Below are 14,502 nucleotides of genomic sequence, written 5' to 3'. Positions count from 1 at the left end.
CCCCAGTGCTAGGAGGAGTAACTTTGTATGTGATTTTACCTTTTGAAGTAAATATTCCTTTGTAAATGCTCCACTGAGTTGCACTTGTTTTCCTGTTGTCTGTCTCCCCATTAGATGGTAAGCCCCTTGAGGGCAGGGAGTAGACTGCCTTTTGCCTCTTTTTGTATTCCCAGCACTCAGTACCATGCCTGACACAAGAGTAACTGCTTAATAAATGCATACTTGACTGACTTAAGTACTCACCAGGTAAAAGGCCATGGGCATAAGAGGACAAAGCTTAAAAAGAAAAAGAACGAAAAAAAGATAGCACCTAGTAAGATCTGAATAAATGCTGGTGGACTGAGATAGAACCAGTCCCTGTCCTCTAGGAGCCTAAAAACATAGCCAGAATTCAAATCAGGTCTTCTGGCTACAGATCCAGGGTGTTCTTTCCACTATACAATCCCCCTCATTACATGAGTGTCCTCTTTCCACTCTCTCTTCCCAACTGGGATAGTCCCATTTAAATTTAAGGGTGGGGCATTATGGGTAATAGATTGCCTTAGGAAATAGACCAGAGTGTGCCACAGCAGGCCAGCCCTCTCTTACTAGCTCACTTAGGGTCTAGAGTGTCCTAGAAAAGCTTCCTGAAGAATGGGGATTAACCCCCAGGAGACCATGAATGCCTTCCCAAATCTGAAAGGGTTAAGACCATCTTACATAATGAGGGTGGAGCACACTAGTAAATACAGCTGTTTCAAGTAAAAAGCAATAACAGAGGCAGACACGGGAAGTCAGTAAAAGGAGGTATTTAAGGAAAGATAGAAGGAATGAATGCATTTTTTTTAAACCAGGGCCAAAAATTCCCCCGTGAAAATCCACACAGAAGATAAATAAATAAACGAATGAAATAAAGAATTTATTTAAATGAACCACAAGGTAGCACGCCCCTGGAAAAGATATAAACCACTTTAACAGTACTCTTCACTTAATAGAGATGGAGCCAATCAGGGCAAGTTTACTGGGAACAGTAGGGGGGGACCATAACATTAGTCCAGCCAGGCAAAACTGTCTAGACTGGGGTAGGGAGAAAAGTGAGGACAGAGCAAAGAGTATGGAATGTCAGTTACCCCCAAAGGCAGCCAGAGATAATCTAAGCCCAGCACTTTTATTTTACAGATGAGGAAACTGAGGCCCAAAGAAACAAGACTAAGGTTGAAAGGGACATAGGTAGTAGTAAAGAAAATACTCCTATCATTCTGTCCCCCTGCACCATGTTGCCATCTCTTCAATCAGAAGCCACAATGCCAAACGTCTCATCATTTCAATAAGTTCTTTGGTCTCCAGTGGCTACAAATGCCGGGATGTTAGGTCCTACTGTCCAGCTGCTCAGGGAGCTGCCTGGTTGACCTTGGAACCATTGTGGTCAAGTGAGGGAAAGTCTATGACACAGTGTTGGTTTTTATTGGACATAACCACCAGGGAAGCTTGACGTCATCTGGAGTGATGGAGAAAATTAAGTTACCACATTCTCACGTTTCAGCCTTTTGCCGTTTTCCCTTACAAACAGGAAATGTTTATTTAAATACAGCAGTCTCCAGCATGTGCTAGGGCCAAGCTAAAAGCCAAAGATGTCCATTCCTGTCCTCACTCCTGCCCTTTGTTGTTGGGGCCACCACCTCTCTGCCGGTGAAAAATGGACCCTGCCTGTCTCTTGGCAGGAAAGGGGGAAGAGAGCCTGTGAGGGTTCATTTTCATCCGTCTTGCTTTTTCTTCTCTTTTTTTTTTCTAGGCTGAAGTTGTGGTTGGAGAAGAATCACATCTGTGGACTTCTTTTGTACTTTAAAGGGTAAAGGCAACATCTGTTTACTCTGGGCTACATGGTAAATGTTTTCATTTCAGCCACCATTCACTTCCTCCCTTCTCAGTCCCTATCTTCGCTACACAGATAATAAATTACACCAAAATCTCCTCTGTGTTTATTTAGCTTTCTTGTGGGTGTCACCTCCTTAGTTGGGGAAAAAAATGTAAGTAGTTTATAAGAGACAGTAAGGAGTTCTTTTCTCCTATGAAGTGCTGACACAATGATGGAGAAGCTGGAACACAGATCCCAGCTTGGATACTCATTCAATTATTGGCAATTTAACAGGGTTCCCCCTGTAAAGGAGAGTTCAAATGATTCTCTGAGTAATCCTTATTCCTATTTTCATCAAAATGATATTGTGAATAAAAATGCCTTGCAAATTTAAACATGCAAAAATAACCAAAGCAGCCCTTTTTTATTATAGCAAAGAACTGAAAACTGACAGGGTGTGCATCACCTGGGGAATGGCAGAATAAATTGTGGTATATGAATATAGTAGAATTTTATTCCAACCTAAGACAGCATGAAAGGAATAATTGCAGAAAAACCTGGGAGGACTCGTATAAACTAATGCAGAGTAAAGTGAGCAGAACCAAGAGGTTAATTTATACAACAATTACGATATTTTTAAAAAAAATTTTAAACTAAGAGGTCTGATTGATGCAATGGCCAACCATAATTCCAGAGAGCCAACGATGAAACAAACTTCTTGATAGAGAGGCAAGAGACTAATGGTACAAAATGAGATATACATTTTTAGACTCTGCCAACAAATGAATTTTATTTTATTTTTTGCTTGACTGCTTATTGGTTACAGGGTTTTACATTTCTCAAGGAGGACTAAGGAGGAAGAAATACTGATGCAAAAAAAAGCTGGTATTTATACAACATTTTACAAATATCTCATTTTATTCTCACAGCAACCCTTCAAGGTAGGTGCTATTATTACCCTCATTTTACAGATGAGGAAACTAAGCCTGAAAACTTAAGCAACTTGCCCAGGGTCAAGCTAGTTAGTTCCTGAGGCCAATTTGAGCTCAGGTCTTCTTGACTTCAGGTCCAGTGCTCTATCCACTGCCCCACCTACCTTCCTGAATAATTGTCACTGAAACATTTTTTTTTTTTAAGTGCACACAATCGAGAAAAGAAAGTTGAAGGGGAAATAGAGAAATCAGGCATCTTTGGACCTAACATGCTGACTGTAGCTGTACATGATAGAGAATTGCAATTCTACAAACAAATCTATTCTTCTGTTCTTCTTTTGTACATGAAGCACCATCGATGGTGTTTGTCAAGTTCGAAAAAAAAAATAAAAAAAATATCTACTTAAAAAGTGCCTTTGGAGAAGGAGCCAGTTGATTCCTGAGGGGGGCAGGACCTAGGGGAGAAGGAGGGAGGAAAGCTAATTGGACAGTTTCTTCTTCCTCATGAAAAGGTATTTTTCATCCTTTCAAGTTCAGAAAAAAATGGTTGCAAGGCATCTGATTTCAAAGCTAACATAGCTGTTGCCCATAAAAGAAAAGCCATGGGAAGTTTAAAAGCCTCTTAGAAAGAAATGTAAAGTTTCTACTCTCATGCCAATACAATATTCTTTAAGTTAAGTCGTTAGCTTTCTTTGCTATATACAATTGAAAACAAACAAAAATTCATCCTCAGAGACATTTTTATTATGGCCAGGCATAACCTGGAAATGCCCAAGATCCTGGGAGAGGTTGTGGAACTGAAATTTCATGCCGGAGCTTTCTTTGAGTCTCAGATCAGGTAAGGAGCTTTCTGTCCTAATAGGCCTGTTTTCACTATTCTCTCCTTCCACGAATTGTTGGGTGGTTGTCATTCTTTTTAATATGTATATGTGTGTGTGCGTGTGTGTATGTAGTTGTATCCTCCTGTAGAATCCAAGTTTCTTCAGGGCAGAGCCCGCTTTAGTTTGTATATTCACTATGTTTATCTACTACAATGCTTTGTATGTAGTAGGTGCATAATAAATGTTTGTGGAATTGCACTGAGAGGATGGAAAAGGGGAAGAAATGGCATGGGGAAATGGTGATAGTTTGGCTACTTCTGCATTCTATTATGGTCCTGCCTGAGCCAGCTGTTACAAACCAGATGTTTATCCTCTATACCTTGGTCAGGGAGGCAATAACACCTCAAAACAAAGGGAAACATGTATGATGCCCAACTACCATTACTGATAGCTCATACAATGCTCACAGACTCTGAGATATTCTAAGCATCTAACATCCCTCATCTCTTTTAGGAGACAAAATAATTCTATGGAGCAAAGTCTTTGAGGTATTTTTCACCCCCATTTTATTGAGGAAGAAATAGACTCAGAGAGGTGATCAAACATCATGTAAGTATAGGAGGTTAACCAGAGGATTTCTAGTCCCCTGCTCAAGCTAGTAAGCTAACAGGGCATGTACAGTCTTTGTCTGGACTTTTGTCTGTATTTTTCTATACAGGGCATGGAAATACCCCTAAGTGTCACGAGTAGGATGCCTCTCGGTACCTGGGGACGAACGGATTGGCTCAGATGGGGGGTGAGGGCTGGGAAGGAAAGGGCATAAGTAGTTATATAGCACTTATGTGCCAGGTATTGTGCTGAGCACTTTACAAATATTATCTCATTTGATCCTCGCAACAACCCTGTGAGATAGGTCCTCATTTCACAGCTGAGGAAACTGAGGGAAACAGAGGTTAAGTGACTTTCCTAGGGTCACACAGCTAGTAAATGTCTGAGATTGTATTTGAACTCCAGTCTTCCCAACTCTGGGTCTGATGTCCTATCCACTGCACTACCCAGTTGCTTCAGACTATTGTGGGACTGAACTATTTCCTTTTTGTCTTTGTACTCTCATCACCTTGTACAGTAGCTGGTATATAGTGTTTGACAAATATTTGTTCATTGATTGGACTGTTTTAGGAGCAGCTATATCTTTGTGCTCATCTCTAACAGAAAGTCTTCAACCAAAGATTCCCCTCTCCCTTTTTCAGAAGACAAACTAGAGCAAAGTTAAAATAGGACCTGTGTGCTTGGGTTGGGGAGGGATCCTCCTCACCCAAGAGCCACTAAAGACTGCTTTGGGAAAGAATATATGGGAACAGAGTGTGCTTTCACCTGTGGAGTCCTAGTGGAGTGCGGGGATCCCAAATTCAAGTTCTTGGTCCCAAACTTGGAGAGGCAGAGGCATGACTATCTTAGTCCAAGAGAAGGCAGCCATGAAGAGGGAAACCATGTGGTATGCTTATTGGAAGTTCCTGAACCCCATCTTCTGGAGGAGTTCCAAGAGTTCCTTAACCCTTAGCCTTCTGGATGTGGGTGTGTGAAGGGTGTGGGCAATGGGAAGATAAGGATTCTTGGGCAGCAAGATCCAAGAAGACAGATTTAATTTCCTAGGCAGAGACAGACTTTTGGAAAGAGGAGAATTCAGCATAAGTATCAGAGCTATAAGATTAGCAAAGGATTGTAAGCCACAACAAGGAGGTGGGAAAGATTTAGCCTTTTCCTGTTGCTGTAACTGTGAGTTATTTGGACTCCAAATTCAGTGTTCTTTTTACTATATCACTCTCTCCTTTTTCTTCTAATTCTCCCCTGACCTCTAGTTAGGAGTCATCACTGTAGGTTGAAGAACCATTAGTCAATCCAATCAGAAATTATCTGGTACCCAGAAACCCCCAAGCAGATGTGGCATCGAGTTGGGGAGAGGAGGGAACCTTGCTGCTACATGGTACTTGTAGCCTGGGACTGGTCTGCAAATGCAGCAGGAAATGGGCCCTAGTCAATTTTTCAGCTCACTAACACAATGGATGTGGGGAGATGACACTTCAGAAGTGCAAATTTTTAGTTTGTCCAAAGTGGATGTTTCTGTTTACAGAAAAACAGAATTAGAGGCAGTACAGTGACCATAGAGTAGCTATCTCCACCTCATCTAGAACTCTGTCCAGAGTCTGTTTACAGATGTTGGCCTACATTGACATTTGTTACATTAACATAAGATCATAATTGTGGCCTGGAAAAAAGAGGAGAGGAAACATGATTTATAAAATAAGCCACCCAGCCATATCAATAAAACAAATATTTATCATAGAGGCATTTCCGTTTAGTGGAAAAAAGGAATAGACTGGGAGGCAAGAAGCCTGGGTTCCAGTCCAAGGTCTACCATAAATTAGTCATGTGACTTGGATTAGATTAGAATATCAGACATAATAATAATAATTAATAATATTAATAATAGCAGCTAGACTGTGTAGTGGATAGAGCACTAAGGCCTGGAATCATGAAGACCTCAGTTCAAATCCAGCTTCAGACACTTACCAGCTATGTGATCCTGGGCAAGTCACTTAACTTCTGATTGCCTCAGTTTCCTCAACTGTTAATGGGGATAATAGTAAGCACTATTGTGTAAATACTGGCTATTATCATAGACTGACATTTATACTTTAAGTTATTTCTTTTGATACCATTGATACCATTTGAATGATTTTCCCCATCAAATTGTAAGCTCCTTGAAGTCAGGGACTGTCTTTTGCCTTTTCTTTGTATTCCAGCTCTTAGCATAGTGCCTGGCACTGAGTAGGTGTTCAATAAATGTTTAATGACTGACTGATTGATTCTCCTAACAACCCTATGAGGCAGGCAGGTTGATCTAAGGCCTGGGTGTGATTTCTCACCCAGGCACTTGTGAACCATGCAACCTTTAGCAAGTCATTTAATCTCTTGGGTAAGTCACATTTATTTCTCCTGGATCTAGTCTCTTCATTTGTAAAAGACTCCTTTTCATTTTAATACCAGTACTTAGTACAATGCTTTGTATACAGTAGCCACTTAATACATGTTTCTGGAAATGAACTGAATATTATTCTATGATGCTTCCTGCCAGACTTAGTGCTTGAACAAGAATGTTGAGGCCTAGGAAAAAAGCTCCAAAAATTAGAGTAAATCATGACAGAGGGCCATTTTGAGTAATGCTGAAGGCAGGGAGACTTGAGCCAAGATGAACTAATATGAACCAAGGAAGACCCAAAAAAGGTGTGATTGGCACCAGACTGCTCTACTCCCAGCTTTGACATGTACCAGCTATGTGTCGTTAGAGAAGTCACTTCTCTGAATCAGTTTCCTACCTGCAAAGTGGTAATAATTTTTGCACAGTTCAACCTCACAGTGTGGTCATGAGGAAAACACGTTGTAAATTGTAAAGCTCTGAAACCCAACCTAAAAGGGAGCTGTTAGATTATTATAATCATTTTATCCTCATCCTAACTCCACTTTACAGTTCAGACCCACTTGGAACCACACAAACCATCCTCATATACTAGGGAAAGACTCAGAGTGGCAGAGACAGAGCAAGGAAGCCCCTATCATTCATGAGTAATGCCCTCACCCACTTCTGGGCTCGGTTCCCTAGTCCATTTCCCCTTCTTCCCACCATGTCCTTCCCCTCTTCCTTCCACAATCACTGTGGACCACAGCAACGCTGTCTCAGAGGTCCCAGAGAGGTCCAAGTTTTGAATTTTGTTCGAGTATAAAAATGATAAACCTTTCCAAAACGTTGACATCTGAAAAGTAAATATTTGGTTGCACAATTGGGGTTAAAACGAGGGTCAATCCATCAAACTCAGAGTGGCTCCCCACTGCCAAACACAGAAGATAGGAAGCTGAGTGCGGTTTGTAAGATTATACCGCTCCTTCTCATTTAAGGGGCCCGTCAGCATTTCCATTCTGGATCCCACTTTTTTTTTTTTTTTTTTGAGGCATTTGTAACCGAGCCATTAAAAAACAAAATAAAAGAACCTGGACTGCAATTTGGCATCTCAAAGTGTCTGAGCTCTGGAGGGAGGTTTCTAAAGAATCCTTTCTAAATTCATTATGTTCCTCTGAAGTTGGGCCGGCTCTCTCACATACGCACACGTTCAACTTAACTTGACATGGTAGCCTCCTGATGGCTAGCCTCTAGACTCTAAATAAACTCAATGTCGTTGGTACTGACTCCTGACACTGACACCCACCCAGCGGGGTGCCAGTCTCTCGAAGTCGCACAGAGCTCTTGCCCCCACCCAAGCTCTGCTTTATTCGGGGTGCGCTCCGTTCTTAGCCTGTTAGAGCAGCCCCTCCCGGTTCGAATCCTTACCACCAACACTCAGAATGGCAGAGCATAGCCTGCCGTCCCCCCACCAGGGAGGGAACTCCTGCCCACCTGGCTGTAGACCTGAAAATCAGCCTGAGGGGCGTTGGAAAAGGGAAACTGGGTGCGAAGGTTGCCTTCAGCTCTCCCATGGAAAAAGAAAGGAGTCCTCCGTCCAGACCTCTTTCCAGAGGGTGCGCTGGGGTTGGTCGCTGCAGGACAGCCCAGGTGGGTGGCCCGGGTCTGGTAAGGGAAAAGAAGAGGACTGGGATGGGGTGGGAGGAGCGGAGAGGGGCTACTTACAGGCGTTCAGCGTTGCGAGGGATCCCTCTGGGCACCGCCCGGAGGCCCAGCCCGTGGCAGTCCACGCTAGCGGCCGAACAGGTACACTTGGTGGGGCAGGCTGAGGCTGGGGGCCAGCTCAGGGCGCTTACCAGGGAGAGCACCATCGCCAGCGCCCGCCAGAGGCGCGCGGAGCCGGCTTCTGTCCGACTCGGGGCCATGCTGTCCGGGGGCCCAGGCTGGCCGCGCTCGTGGCCGCAGCACAGCGCAGCACCCGGGGCCCGGCGGAGACTGTCCCGCCGGCCGGAATGCAGCCGAGAGCAGCCGCTGGAGTGGTGGCTGCAGCGGGGAAGGCTGCGGCGAAGCAGAGAGCCGGCAGCTGGGCGCAGCGCAGCCGGGGGCGGCCTCGGGCGGGGGAAGGGGAAAGGGAGGGAGTCGAGGCGCTAGAGAACCGGCGCTCCTGCCTGAGGGGGCGGGGCAGGGGGCCCTCGGCGGCTCGGAGGAGGGGGTGCTGGGGAGCGGGGACAGTCCTGAGCTCAGGCGCACGGGACGCTGGAGAGGGGCGCACGGGGTGGCGGGGGCTCCATCCACGGGGCTCGGGCTGCCCCGCTCCGCATCGCCCAACCTGCCCAGGTGGGAAGGCGGGTAGCTAGCTGGGGTCCTGGAGCTGGAGCTGGGGCGGGGGGTGAGGGATTGGCTCCGGCAGGCTCTGCGGAGCGCGGTGGGTGGTGGTGGCGGCAGGAGCAGCGGGGGCACGGGGTGGGCGAGCGAGCTGGACGGTTCTCCTTCTCTCCATTCACTGAGCAGGGCAGACACAGGAGACGTGGGGCCCACCCCTCCCGCCCCCCCAAAAACGCCAGCTCCGCCTCCTATTGGCTGCGCCACTTGTGATGTCAAGTAACTTGGGAACTTTCAGAAGCTACGGGCGAGTAAGGACGGGAGGGAGGGAGCTGTGGATAGGGGCGAGAGGGAATCGAAGTTGGGCCGGTGGGAGTCCAGGTGTACAGGACTGTCCCTGAAGGCAACACCGAGCACTGCTCAGAAACACACTCAAATCACCGCCTGCACTACTGTACACATATCAGGGCCCACCCTAGGAGAAACGGTGAAGTTGGCATTTGTTTTCCGAACCTTCAATCTACGGAGCTGAGCTACCTTTCCCTTATTCTTGTCCTGGCTCAGTGCTTTGGTCATAGTGCTTCTAACCACTATCAAAACCTGCTGTTGAGAAAGACTGATAAACTCATTCACAGTAAGATATAAATAATTGATAATGTTTAATATGTTACCCCATTGGGAGATTTGCATTTTACATTTCAATGGATCTGTGAACTCATCTTTGTAAGTATTCCCTGGAAAGATCCAGATCACAAGTCACAACCAACAATTCACACCTGCCTATCCTGTGAAAGACTACCTGTTTTCCAAATAAATTCACCAGCTGCTGTCTACAGAAAATGCTGGAGGTCTTTTGTAATTATTGTCGTGTGAAACGATGTCAGGGGCAAGCTTTTGAGTAGATAGAGTAGACACAAACCCACATAGTGTGATTTTAGGTGTGTCTTCTCTGAAAGGCTCCTTTCAGTACAGCTAAATTGCATTTTTAAAAAGACTGTTTATAAACATTTGCATTTTAACTGGGGATGAAACTTTTAAGCCAGCCAAAGAAATAACCCTTTCTGGAAAGTCATCTCCGAAATCTCACTTTCATTAACTCCAAAAGGTGTTCCAGACATACGGTTATTACACATGGGAATTATATGGGTTATATACACACGGGAGCACTTACCCGGCCAGACTCATGCACCTTCATATGCTTTCATACCTTGCACACCATGGATACACTTTCCATACTGATATAAACCTGTCAGACTCCTATCCTTCACAAATCAGAGACACCTTATTGGACTTCAGTTTCTTCCTCTGAAAATGAGATGGGTTGGGCTAGAAATCCCTAAGGTTCTTTTCTACTTCTCACAGTTGGGACTGTATGACCCAGTGAGACCTTCACTCTTCAGAGTCAATCATACCTAGGACTCTACCTTTGTCCCTATTGTCAATTCTTGACACATTTCACAACGGTGTCCCTCCCACCCTCACCCTTCAATACACCAAAGCACTGAACCAGGACAAGAAGCAGGAATGGAATGAAGGGGAAATTCTGCTAAGCTCAGAGGGTTAACTCCCAAATGCTCTCTGGGTTTTAGATTTTCTGGATCTAACCAACTCCATTTAATTCAACAAACATCTATTAAGATCCCACTATGAGCAGAACATTTTGGTAAGTGACAGGGATATAATGAGGGAATATGACATTATTTTTGCCCTTAAGAAGTTTATTAGAGGGGGATATGAATTGCAGAGAGATGAATAAATACTTCACTTAAATTAGTTGAACTTTTTTTTAGGGGGGGAGGGGAAGAATAGAGGAGAGAAAGGAAGGAAAATCTAGACTTATTTGTGTTTGACCTAGTCTAATGGGTCTGATGAGATCCTGGTACACACACACACACAGACAGGGGGCTCACACACAGGCTCTGCATAGGGACTCTATCTGTGTCTAGCTGTCTATCTGACTGTCTCACTCTCACTTTCTACTCCACACATTCCTTTTCCTTCACAAATAGAAAAAACGTCTGGAAGCTTCTGCATACCACCCCATTTAGTTTCCAGGACTTTTTCTGAGGACAGCTGTGAATTTGTAGTGGAAGTGGCATATGAATTATTGTATAAAGACACACACACACACACACTCACACACACACACACACACACACACACACACACACACACACACACACACACACACACACTCCTCCTCACCTGCATATGTATGCAATTGACTGCTTTTGCTTTCCAAGAAGCCTTATACTTCCACCTACTCTTGCTCTGGCTTCTTTATCACTCGGTGCTCTTTCCGCAGTGGCATCGCCCTCTGGTGGCCAGAGATATCCTCTGTTTCCATCCTTGGGGTGACTTCAGCATTTAAGAACTCCAAGCATCTTCCGTCTCTCCCTCCAAAATTCTCCTCCAAACCTTGAACCAATTTAGTACGAAGACTGAGGCAGATGAGAGAATTGGGCAAGGGCCCAAGGGCACAAAAGAGTCTGAGACTGTCTGGAGAAGAAAGTATTAGGATTTTCTTTGTTTTCCCAAATGTATACTAAAGCTTTCTCCCCTTCTTCTGCAGTCCCAGTTGGGCTGGGTTTTAGACTGTCTCTCTGCTGCATTCATACCACAGCAGGGGGGCTGTGTTTTTCACAAAGACTTCTGGGGGATATTTCATTTGTTGGACAGAATCTTTAAATGATTTTGTAAAAGTTACAAGCTTTTTTTTTTCTTCATGGACTTGGTTTCCTTTGCAGGAAGAAGCTGGAAAAGTAAGAGAATTCATTGCCAAGGAAGAGGAAAGTGGAAGATATATGAGGAACTGAGAAAAGCACCATTTCTCTTTCCCTTAATATGTATCTACATATTAATATGTATCTATGTGCCTACCAAATTTGGCAGACCCTACCTAGAGTTAGGCTAGGCATATCCCAAGGAGATCATGCCACTGGGCAGAATGTCTAAACATCAATGACTAAGATCCTCAGTGTTATTTCACAGATGTTAAGAAAATGCACCTGTCCTCAAAACATTCTTGTCCTCCATTCGGTCTGATAATTGAAATCCCTTTGAGGAGTTTTAGTCCTTAGAAATTCATAGATATATGTGCAGGAGAAAGATCTTTCCCCAAAAGATCACCTGGTCCAGCTCCTTGATTTAAAACAGCTAAGTTACAATTGTACCCCACCTCTTTGGACAGATGAGGCAACTGGGGTCCAGAGAGACCACTTGATTTGCCCATGTTCAAAAGTCAAATCTCCTCCCTACTAGTGTAGATCCCCATTAAGATGCAAATCCCTTGGGAGAGGTAATCATATGAATTGGTATATGGGAATGAATTCCAGATTCTGAGAGCAGGTTTTTGATCTAGGGAAAGGGAGCTCACAGAAGGAGGGTAAGGAATCATGGATTATAGCAGTGAGGTTGGGACATAACAAGTATCTTAAATGAAATTCATCCTGGGGTTCAGGCCAGTGCAGCTCTTATTTCTGGGAAAGGTCAAATCACACTAGTGAGCTCTCAGATTCTTCCTGGGAGTAGATGATGAGTGAGGGAAGCTGGCAAAATCTGTAAGTTGATCCAGTCTGTCTTACAACTCGATTGCATTGAGCCTACTAACCCCAATAGGAGAAACTCAGCCTCTTCCTTGAAGTTTAGGGAGCTACAAAGTTCTTGGGCAGAGTTGATGAAACTCCTTGCCATCTGAGGAGAAGCAAAAGTGAAAGGCATAATGGGAAGGGGAGTGATCACTCTCATGCCTTGCCTGCCCTTTCAATGCTGCAAGTTGCAGACTTTTCTCATGTTTTAGCTGTGCAGGAGTCATCACCCGGGAAATAGTTCCCCAAATGTGAAGAGTATTAATCACCTAATTAACCAGGAACACCTGCTCATAAAACAAATCCTGAGGGGATTGGGAAGGGAAGGAGGAAGCTACTAGTAGCTTCCAGAAGTTGTTACTGCCCTAGGTAGGCAGTGGGGGCCTGAACCAGCTCTCCCACCACCTGTCAGGTTTATGGATTGTTTGGAAAACACCAGCTTGGTTAACAAGAAGAGATTAGCACGATTTCTGAGCTAGTCCTTTAGTGCCTTCTATGCCTTCTCAGGCTCCTTAGACTAAACAGGAAGGGTCAAGTTAGGTCTTACCCAGAAGAAAGAGGAAAAGGGAGCATGCTGAAGTAGAAAGGGCTAGTCACCAGGAAACCATCTGGATTCAAGTTCAAATCTGTCACACACTGGCACTTTGACAAATCCTTTCACCTCTGCCAATCTTGGTTTCATCTTATGAGGGTGCAAGGATCTGAATACAGGAACCCTTTAAAAATCTATCATTCTCATGATTCTAGGTGACTGACCTCGTGACAGAGACTAATGCGCTAAGACACATATTTTTGGACGTGGCCAATATGGGGATTTGTTTTGCTTGACTATGCTAATGTTCTATAAATGTTTTCTTTCTTCTTTTCTCTTTTTTTCCAGTGGGAGGTGAGGGAGAAAAAATTTAAAACTTTAGCAATTTAAAAAAGTATTTTTTAAAAATAAAATTTAATTTTAAAAATGTCTGTGATTCTATATGTTTGTGTATGTGACATACAATTACAGACAACAGGAATGTCTGTAGGCTCAAACCCCAAATACTGTTTTCATTGGCTTCCTTAAGCCCAACATTCATTTAACGAGGGGAAAAGCCTTTTAGTAGCCAATTTCAGATCAGGCTTAATATAAAAATTACCCCCCAATCAGATAGCAATTTGGAAAGAACATTCGTGTTGGAATCTGAACAGACCTGTTCACTCTCTGCCACTTTCTGTCACTCAGTGATAATGGACAATTCACTCAACCTCTCTAGCCTCCTCTGTCAAATGGGCATAATAATATCAGCAGTCCCTATTTCAGAATTGTGGAAAGGACTGAATGAGATCAATCAATCAATCAACAAACATTTATTAAGTTTTTACCATGTGTCAGGTGCCCTTCTAGGTTCAATTACAAAAGTAAGACAGTTCTTGTCTTCAAGGAAGCAACTTTCTACTTGGGGGAATACAAAATTTTCAAAGGTGAGTAAACACGGGTTATATGCAGATTAAATATGCAGTGATTGAAGGAGGGCACCTAACAGCTGGAGGAATCAGGAAAGGCCCCTTGAAAGAGATAGCATTTGGACTAAGCCTCGAAGGGAACTTGGGATTCTACGAAGCAAAGTAGGGGGTGGAGGTGGGGGTGGGGAACACATTCCAGGAATGGGAGACAAACTATGAAAAGGAAGAGGTGGAATGCCATGGAGAGGAAAGAGCGAATAGACCAGTTTTGCTGGAGTATAGGATGTGTAATCAGCCTGGAAAGGAAGGCTAGAGCCAGATTGTGAAGGGTTTTAAATAACAAACAGAGGAGTTCGTGTGTTTTTTTTTTTTTCCTAAAGGCAATGGGGAGTCAGTGTGTATAAAGTGCTTTATAAATCTTGGAGGCTATATAAATGCCAGTTGTTATTATTGACTTACATTCACACTGAAGTATACATGACTGACATCTGTGGCTGTGGAGAGAGGTGAGAGCCGGAGGGATTTGATTTCCTGGGATAAGGGGACACAAAGGTGGAAAGGGCCTCCAAGAGAGCAGAAAAGGCCTTTGCCTCTTTCCTAAGGTTGCCTA

The 14,502-nt window shown here is 44.0% G+C and overlaps 1 protein-coding gene across 1 annotated transcript in view; it reads right to left on the bottom strand.

The window, feature by feature from the left end:
- The window catches only part of SLIT3 (slit guidance ligand 3), a 722,516-nt gene extending 714,048 nt beyond the window's left edge, over positions 1-8,468 (bottom strand). The window contains exon 1 of the mRNA XM_027841688.1: positions 8,269-8,468. Within this exon, the coding sequence (XP_027697489.1) occupies positions 8,269-8,468 (200 nt within the window). The remainder of the gene's footprint in view (positions 1-8,268) is intronic.
- Between the last annotated feature and the right edge of the window lie 6,034 nt (positions 8,469-14,502).

The sequence above is a fragment of the Vombatus ursinus genome, unplaced genomic scaffold, assembly GCF_900497805.2.
Source record: "Vombatus ursinus unplaced genomic scaffold, bare-nosed wombat genome assembly UNPS02014863.1, whole genome shotgun sequence".
NCBI classification, from domain to species: Eukaryota; Metazoa; Chordata; class Mammalia; order Diprotodontia; family Vombatidae; genus Vombatus; species Vombatus ursinus.
The sequence above is the reverse complement of the archived record's forward strand: the minus strand, read 5'-3'. Positions and strand labels throughout refer to the sequence as shown.